The 9,357-nt window shown below is 39.3% G+C and overlaps 1 protein-coding gene across 1 annotated transcript; it reads right to left on the minus strand.

The window, feature by feature from the left end:
* Positions 1-255: 255 nt before the first annotated feature.
* Positions 256-3,417, minus strand: erich2 (glutamate-rich 2). Its single transcript, XM_035671132.1, has 12 exons — positions 3,284-3,417; positions 2,970-3,012; positions 2,683-2,731; positions 2,548-2,584; positions 2,416-2,455; positions 2,264-2,312; positions 1,562-1,598; positions 1,390-1,484; positions 1,145-1,275; positions 947-1,004; positions 781-852; positions 256-695 (listed from the first exon to the last, which is right to left on the minus strand). Exons 1-12 carry the CDS (start codon positions 3,289-3,291, stop codon positions 454-456), a joined length of 861 nt encoding a protein of 286 aa, XP_035527025.1. The 5' UTR covers positions 3,292-3,417; the 3' UTR covers positions 256-453.
* Positions 3,418-9,357: the final 5,940 nt, after the last annotated feature.

The raw sequence follows: 9,357 nt of genomic DNA on the forward strand, positions 1-9,357 counted from the left end.
ATTAACTGCCTGTGTGTGTGTGTAACCTTGAAAGTGATGATACAGTGTGCACATAGAGCAGAGTATCACAGAAAAAACATGCTTAATTGTCAGCTCAACAATGCACCCTTATTAGTAAAATAGGTTTGTTAATAATACATTTAATAATAAATTCATTTACAGTACTAATTACTAATTGACTGGTAAAGTGAATTCCTGCATCTGAATCTTTACATTTTCTTCTCATTGGATTTATATCAGCACAAGTTTACAGTTACATTTTTAATGACTTTGTATTTCCAAGTTTATGAGTTGATGTTTCCAGGAAATAAAGGCCTCGGCTTTGTCAACAATATGTTTTATTTGCAGGTGAAATCTGAAAAAGACTGACTGTGCAAAGTAGCTTCGTGGATTAAAATAAATACAATCCTGTATTAGAACTTAAAGTGACTCTGCTGGATTGGTGCAATAGATTTAGGGGCAGATTTGTGAAGGAGGACACGGCTTGTGTCTGTTCACTCGCTTGTCTTCCTCCTCGCCATCATCATCTGATAGTGAAGAAGAGGAACAAGACGAAGAGGAGCAGCTTGAGCTCTGAGATTTCTCCTCATCGCTTTCAGAGTCACTGGAGTCATTGCCATCATCATCACCATCATCCTCGTCCTCATCCTTTTCTTGCTCTTCCTCTTCCTCAGTGCTCTGCTCTTCCTCTTGTTCTAATGGAAAAAAAGCACAACACAAACTCATGGTGTGTTTTGAAATACGTGTTTGTGTTTGTATAAAAAGCCGGGGGAATCTCACCCTCCAACAGCTTCTTCTGGATCAACGGGAGAAACTCAGAGGCCTCGGGATTGTCTGGTTCATAGATGAGAACTGGAATGAGGAGAGAAGAGAACCATTGGCTGACCACACCGGTGGCTGATTCATTGGCTGACAGACACACAGTTGATGGATGCAGGATACGTACTCATCTGACACAATCTGCTGGCCAGCTGAAAGTCTCTGTCCATCACAGCTCTGAGGAACTGAAACCATACATCCTTATTTGTCCAAACTGACCCAAAGTAGAACTTTGACTATGAAAAATATTTTTTGGATCTGAGTTTAAAGTGTAACGTTTTCTTAACAGAGCTTGAAGTGTGGAATTATTGATGATGGTCTGTACCTCCATTATCAGCTCCACTGGTACGTTAAGGTCTTCCTCCTCAGCATCTTCTTCCTCGGTCTGTACTTCGTCACCAATCGCCTCATGTGTGGGAAGAGGTTCAACTGCTGGGGGAGCATGTGTCGATCCTCCTGGCAACCATTAACATCGTCGTGATCATCATTATTTTCTACAAACCTCTTCAACTTTCTTCCCTCTGTGTTTCCTTCTTTGCATGATTGTTGCGTTGTTCTCCATCAACCTACCTGTTACTGCTGAGCCTGGGGTCGGCGCTTTCCTCATGTCTGTCATTATCAGCTCGTCATCAGGCGCCGCAGTCGACTGTGCTTGTTCTTCAACCCTGAAATCACACTGAAGATTTAAAACCGTGTGTTGGTGATATTTAATTTGTCTACTATGTGAATTCCAAGTACAGACCTTGGTGTTATGTTGATGGATTCCTTTGGTGAGCACTCTGCAGGAGAATCAGACATACAAGAAATTATTTCATTCAGACAGAGAAACCTTGCATGTATTTTATTTTATTTTACAATAGGCTGGAGTATTTAATGTTAATCATATGTGAACAGAACAAGCTGGAACTGTCCGTTGATGTGAGGTTGTAAACTAAACAAACTGTAAATGATGACAATTATGAGGACAAATGACTCAAGAGCAACTCAAGATTATAAAACAACACTAATGCAGCTGGAGAATAAGTGTAAATAAAACCAAATGCTCACACGATTAAAGAGAAACTAACTTATTAAAGATTATTCTGTCACAGTTAGTGACTCCGTTTGTGACTTACTACATTTCCCACAATGATTTGCGACACTTTTAACAAGCATACACACATTTATATATGTACTTGTGGAGAGTGATTAACTGCAATACAAAAAAGAAAATAATATGTTTGAGGGTTGCAATGCATGCACTGGTCTTTTGAGGCTGCTTTCAGTGGAGAAATTGTTATCTCTGATCAAAAGAGGATTGTATAATTGTTAAAGTCTGTGTAAAGCAAATTCAGTGATTTCTCTATAAACACATTATATGTGTCATAAAATATCTGTTGAAAACATAATAAAAGACTATGTGGTACTGAATTGTGGAGTTTTGTTGTTGTTGATGTCCCCCTACCATCTGTATTCAGCATATTCCCTCTTGGACACCCAGACTTTAGAGTCTCCTGTCCAGAAACCAGAAGAATGACAAAGAATTAAAGTACAGTAGTGAGGTACAACATGTTTCTGTCAATGCAGTCTTGGTATAGTCTATCTCAGAATACTTACCTGTACAGAATGAGGCGGTGCACGGGCAGGAAGACTTCGGCTGCATACAAAAAGTAAATAAAAGAATAAAAATGCTGGTAAAGCGTGGCGTGTGATGAAAATGTATATTTGCTAAGACAGGACTTTTCTTACCGAGATTTATCAGTGGCTGTCTTTTTCCCCACTTTGTCTGGAGAGCAGCATGAGCACAAAGTGGAACTCAAGTGAAATCTCAGAAGTAAAAAAAAATGTTTTGTACACTGATGTGAAGTCTGAATTGCTTCTTACCATTGGGGTTGAGTGTCTCAGCATGTGCAGACGTGGCTCCTTCTGCCAACTACGTCCAGGTAGAGAGATCAAGATGATTGTAATATTCATACAGTGTTTATTAGGACATGTAAAGTAGCAATGCACAAGCATGGACAATGTGTGGCCTACTCGAAGCAACCAGCATTATAACTGCAGAAAAAGGTAAGACTACATATTAAATAACAGTGTAATCCCTGAATAAATATTTAGTGTTACACTAAAACAACTAAAACAAAACACAGTTGACTTTATTCTTTAGTGTTTACCTGTTTCTGTGAACCAGTGAAGGATTTCCCCAAACACTCTAACCTGGACATGAAATTACAGCAGTGAAATCATGTAACGCATTCATACATATGGATCATGAAAACAGTCATTTTGCATAAGAGCGTAGGTCCACAATGTATATAGTAAGGCCTGCTGAAACAACATTGGTAAATGACTATGCCACAAACTGTTTTGTTGTTACTGACTACTAACGTTAACTTACTAACTTAAATGAGCAGGATGCTAACGCTGCATAATGACCTGTCTTGTGAACTTTAACGTAGCTAATGTTGGACAGCTACACGTTGCTCACCTGCTCATGGAGGAAGATAAAGCGACTGCAACGTCGGGTAAAGATTCTGGAAATTTCTGAATAATGCGGTCTCTTTTTACAGTTAGCTAAAAAGGAAAGTGACTTTTAGTGCGACAGACGATGGTTGTGAGTCAACATGGGAAGCAAACAATCGTAACCATAGCAACGGAGCAACTCAGCCGGTGCTACCTTCATGTGCTGCTGGAAATTTTGCAATTATAAAAAATATGCTGATACATGTTTGTCCCGTGACTTTTAGAGTATGGAGACCATGGTAGCTGATAAAAGTGGTAATTTAAAATAGGTAATTATGTGTTTCTGTCCACTGTGTGGGTTGTTAAACTTTTAATTAGCTCATTATATACAGGTGTTATGAAATGCTTTGTCATACATGTAATGTCTTATTATCTGTTGAAACATCACCACATGCTACTAACCATAAGTCTGCTCCCCTCAGTTTGCAACAGAAGTGCAAAGCTGTTTTGGACGCTTCATTTGTGAAATAAAAAAAGCCCCTATAAATGCATTCGAATCCACAGAGTCATGTTTGCAGTATTGAAGCTCAGAAATAAGAGATTTTGAACGCTTCTTCCCATGGGCCCTCTCCCACAAAGCCTAGCTGTTTCTGTCCACCCTCCATGTCAGCCATATTTCATCCAATAAGTAGCTGTAACTGCTACATTAGCTGCGCGTACATCGAAAGAGCTGCCCTCAGTCTTGAATCTCTGCGATGTGTGTGAGTGAGTGTGTGTGTGTGAGGATTGAGATGTTGTGTGTGTGTGTGGTTAATGGGTTCAGGTTTTCTCAGCACTTGACTGTATTGTTTCACGGTTGTCTTATAATCTCAGGAAGACATGAACGTTCAGACTGACAGGCTGAAGACTCAGTCTTCCTAAGAGACTAAATTAGCACATGACTGACAGGCTTGTTCACTTGCTGCTTGAGCTTGAAGCATTGTTTAGTGAAAGGTGAGGTTAGTTTGGACTGTTAAGTGTGCCCATGCCTTCACTTCACCTCCTCTCTCTCTCTCTCTCTCTCTCTCTCTGTCTCTCTCTCTCTCACACACACACAGGAACACATTAATTAAGCAGTGCAGCTCCCTTGGGATCCTTCTCATGCACACAGACATGCCACTGAACCGTGTGCATGTGTGTTTTTAGTGAGTGTGCACATGTGCCTGCTTCAGCATAGACTGTGTGTGTTTTCATGAGTGTAAAAAGTGAAGAGGAGGCAGTCTGTCTGAGAAAAGTTTTCATCAAGACAAATTCCTCTATGTATATTTTAAAACAAACATGGGGGGGGGGGAAAGTCTCCAGAGTGCACATGGTCCCAGAGGTTATTGACCCCTGAAGTCTGGCAATTAGTTGTGAACATGTTGCATTTGTTAATTGTTGCTCATGTAAATCTGTTCTGTTTTTTCCTGCCAAAATAAATGCCCATTAATTTCCTGCAGCATCACAGGTGCCCAATTCAAAGAGGTTAAACAAATAAACCAGACACCAGAAAGCAGAGATAAGCCCAGTCTGGGTTTTATTGGTCACAGACATGTTTTCCATTCAACACATAGACTGAGGTATTGTTAATGTTAACACTGTGAACCTATACTGGTGGCTCAGTCATTACAAACTCATGCTGTGCAGCCGGGCATTGTTTAATCCCATAGAACTCTAATTTAAATTCTAGTGGAGAGCCCCGTTTCTAAAGACACCAATTATGTCAGGCTGAATTTGGAGGAAATGAGTAAAAAAATATGCTCTATCTATATGGACTCTTGGATTTGAATATTTCAATAAGTGTAAACGTCATGGAGCTTCAGTGAAGAGATGGAACAAGCTCAAATGATATGTAAAGAAATTACTTTTCCAATCTGAAAGCTACTGAAGAGGCAAAAGGGGGACAGTTGTATTATATGTTATTAAAGCCCCTGGTTTTCAGTCGTTAGCATGTCTCTATAACTTTAAATATCCATCATTAAACCATTACTGTTAAAGTTTTAGGGGGAAGTTACTAGTATTTATTAAAAGTTGTGGTTCAATCAGCCATCATCATATTTGGATTCAAATATTACTAAACTCTGATTGGTTCAAGGAAATATTAATAAGTGACATCACATTTTTCCAATTAAGCCACGCCCACTCTAAACCAGTAAAAAGAGCACAAACAAAAAACAAAAAATACATAAATCTCTTGCAAAATCTTCATGTAGAAGCCCATTCCTAACCGAAACTGCTTTAGAAAATTGTTTTTTAGGGCCTTTAAGAGCCTGTTCATTAATATTTAGAAATGGACATATTGTCTTTCCTTCATGTGAATCATGTTTCCTGGCACAACAGTCATGTAAGATCTGATTTTACAGTAATTTACTAAATAAGTCTCCTGATGTCAAATGTCAAAGCACAATATGGACACATAGGGCTGCAAATACTCCTGACATTGCCCATCTTGTTTTTATGTTTGCTTTCACCCCCCAACTCCCCTGCCCAACAATAGACAGACAGACCCCTCAATACACACACACAACAAACACACATGGACACACGGCACAGTCCATCAGGCACACCTGCCATAGAAGGTTGATGGTGAAATATATTCCACACAGACGACATGATAACAGAATCATTTCACACTTCAGTGATCCTCTGCACGTCCTCTTTGTGTGCATGTATGAGCTTGAGTGTGTGTGTGTGTGTGTGTGTGTGTGTGGAGAGAGAGAAAGAGAGAGAAGAAGAGAGAGAGAGAGAGAGAGAGAGAGAGAGAGAGCACCAGCATGCACATCTATTAGTGTGCTGGCGGGTTGCATGTACTGTATGTGCCTTCAGAGACTCTGCTCTTCACAAATTTCCATATGATGAGCCCTGAGGCCATCTTGACAGCAAAAGAGAGCACAGACAGAGAAAAGGGACAAGAAGACACATCACAGTCCTTCAGGACATCACAATGTGTAGTGTGAAGCATGTATTTCTGTGATGGAACGCCAGTGAACATACTGCTCCCACTGTAGCATCATTAACAGGGATCAGCATTAACAAAATGAAGCAACATCCTGCTGTCATAATGACTTCATTTTCAGCGCCTGAACGTGGCTTGTGGGGTCTTTGTATGTATATGTGGCACATTGGTGTACATGTTACCGTGTCCTCAGGCACACGTGTTTATGAAGCATCTGTGCAGGTCTGTCAGTGTGATGTGGTGTATGACCATCCATCCCCACGCCTCACAGCCTCTGGCAGGCTGAAGGCTAATAATAAATGCAAATTACAATCAGAGGAGCAGATCGGAGCTGAAGAGGATAATTGCTCCATTATGGCTGTGTGTGTGTGTATAAATGTGTGGGTCTTGTATAACAGAGAGAGTTAGCAAATGCCAGGTGTTGACGTCACAAACAAACTACATAACGGGACGAATGAAGTGTTACAAGTATAGATTGATTTGTTGGACAAAATTCTACTTTTCCAATATGAGGGGCAAGTAAGGCTAATTAAAGTGATGTAACTGTGAGAGAGAAAGAAAGATCTAAATTACAAGCTGCTCCTAAATGCCACTGCCAGTGTGAATATAGTGTGCGGCATGCGTCTTTCTCAGTGACATTTCATCATTTTCCATTTCATTTCATTTATTAGGATCTTCAGTAGCTTAATCAAAACAGAGGCTATTATACTCATCCTGTGGTAACACATACACACACACACACTGCATAACCTGATAATATAAAATCCCATCTAACACATGACACCTTCTCACAATGCACAAAACCAGGAAAACTGAAAGAAAGAAAGAAAAACTACTAAACAAATAGTTCTCAAACATAAAATACTGTACATTAACTAATGTAACATTGCTAACTACCTCTTCTGTGACTAACGGGCATCAATAATGTTTTATTTATGGATATATTTGAAACTGTTTTTTTTTTTAATCACACACAGCCTCATTACATGCGGGCTCAGCCAGGTGAGCTACCAGGGCACTCCTGGATATATATGATTTTGAGAAGTTTGCATAATTCTTCCTAAGAGATAGAGGAGAAGATGGATACCACTCCCAGTCCTTATATACTTGATAATAACTGTGATATTTTAAAAATATAATATTGATATATATGTTAAAAATACACATTTGATAATACTTTCAAAATAATAAGGGGGCCTCTTGGATCATTTCTGTTTCTTGCTGTTCTGGCTTCGTGGTTCACACTCAGTGTAACTGCTACAATTAAGGTTACAGCCTCTCTCTCCGCCTCCCTACACTCAAATTTTTAGTGTAATTCATTTGCCAAAAAAGAGACAAAACACACAATAAAAGTTAAATATGAAACTGACTTGTAGCATTTATATTTTCATTTTCTATAGATATCGCAATAGTATCATTACTGTGAATTCTTTTGTCCCCGATAATCATGTAATGGAAATCTTACATCATGACAGTGCTTGACTTGTCTTAGCATAGCATAAAGACTGGACGTAGGGCAAAGTCTAGCTCCATACAAAAGTACCAACATCAACACTGTAGACTAAACTTGTTCATTACAATAAACTGAAGTGTAACAATGTAAAATTGTGTGTTAATTAGTGAGATTTCCAGGTACCAATGTTAATAGATGTCCATTTTTTTTTCTTCATTAATTTATTACATTGGTGCACACACGGTAACACATCAGTTTATTGTATTAATTCTATTAAATCACTCACTTGTTTGTGTCCTCGTAACATGAGCCAAGAGGTTTTACTGCGAATATTTATATCATTACACATGCTTTGCTTTTAATGTGAAATCTATTTAAGAGGATGACTACAGCCTCTGGGCACTTTAGTGTGTGTGTGTGTGTGTGTGTGCGTGTGTGTGTCATCATCATCATCATCATGATCATCATCATCTTTGACTTTGTAAGCACTCTTTCACTTACTCTTTCCATTTCTCTGCCACACCGCTCACTGATGGAGCCGGCCCATCTGTCTCTCTTTCAGCCCATTCATCATTTCCTCACTCATCAACTCTGTATTTCTTCATTTTCTTTCCTCACTCCATCTCTGTCTCTCCCTCACTCATCACCCATTTCAGGGGGGTTTTCGTTCCACCTCTTCCTTCCGTTCCATCCATCTGCCTCCCACTTTTAACCATCCGGCCTTTTCCTTGCTTCATTTTCTTCCTCTGTCATTTCTGCTGGCCGTTCATCCATAGAGGAAGATATTTCCTTGAAAGAGCCTACATGGGCTCACTTGTTATATTTTGCCTGAATAAAAGAAAAGTTTTCAGAAAATGAAGCTGATCAATTAATGTGTAATGATGAACTTGTGCAACAGGAGATGCTCCTACGTCCAGGTCAAGGCGCTCTGTATTGGGAAGTTAAACAGTATTGCAGCTTTAAAAATGATCATAGTAAAAATATATGAACCATAAAAAAGACACACACACCCATTCACACCATCAGAAGGTGTGAGAGAGCCCTTTAAAAGTGGCAAAACTTGCTTTATGGGTATAAAAGTGCAGTCCAGATGCTTCATTAACCAGATCTAACAGAGAGCTGAGGCTGGTTTATTCCTTTAAGAGGATTTCTTAAAGAGAAACTTTTGAGAACATGAAATTGGATTCTTTCTCACACTCTCTCTCAGTGTACATCTGTGTCACACACACACACTCTTTTTTTCCCTAAATCAACTTCTTACTAAAAGTGATTGGGGATTATTATCTGCCTAAAGAATATTGCTTATTTCACATGAGAGATATATTTAAATATTCAGCAGATAAAGAGCAACAATAGCATTCATTTTAATCTGCTCTGGCCACCTGGGGAATGTAAGTTCACTCTGTTTTCTACCAACTCTCAACTGAGGGAAGTTGACTCTGTTAAATGCTTCACTTTCCACTAGCTGCCTGTTGCTGCTGGAAACAAGGCTGGTTAGAGCCAGAAAACCAAAACAATGAGCCAAAAGAGGCTAAAAGACTGTAGAGCTGCAGAGTCGGGTGGCATTTCATTATGGGTGCGTCACTCCCACCTCTTTCACATCACACATAGTTATTTCATCATTGTTTTTTATAACATTATTGATTAGTGCAGCTTTAAAGAGAAATACAGA

The sequence above is a fragment of the Morone saxatilis genome, unplaced genomic scaffold (assembly GCF_004916995.1).
Source record: "Morone saxatilis isolate NCDOM2014 unplaced genomic scaffold, NCSU_SB_2.0 Contig23, whole genome shotgun sequence".
NCBI classification, from domain to species: Eukaryota; Metazoa; Chordata; class Actinopteri; family Moronidae; genus Morone; species Morone saxatilis.

Coding starts and splice junctions, on each gene's coding strand:
- erich2 (XM_035671132.1), bottom strand. Junction 1,599..2,263: donor GAATATGCTGAATACAGATG/GTAGGGGGACAT, acceptor ATTCTCCTGCAG/AGTGCTCACCAAAGGAATCC. Junction 1,005..1,144: donor CAGTGGAGCTGATAATGGAG/GTACAGACCATC, acceptor GTATGGTTTCAG/TTCCTCAGAGCTGTGATGGA.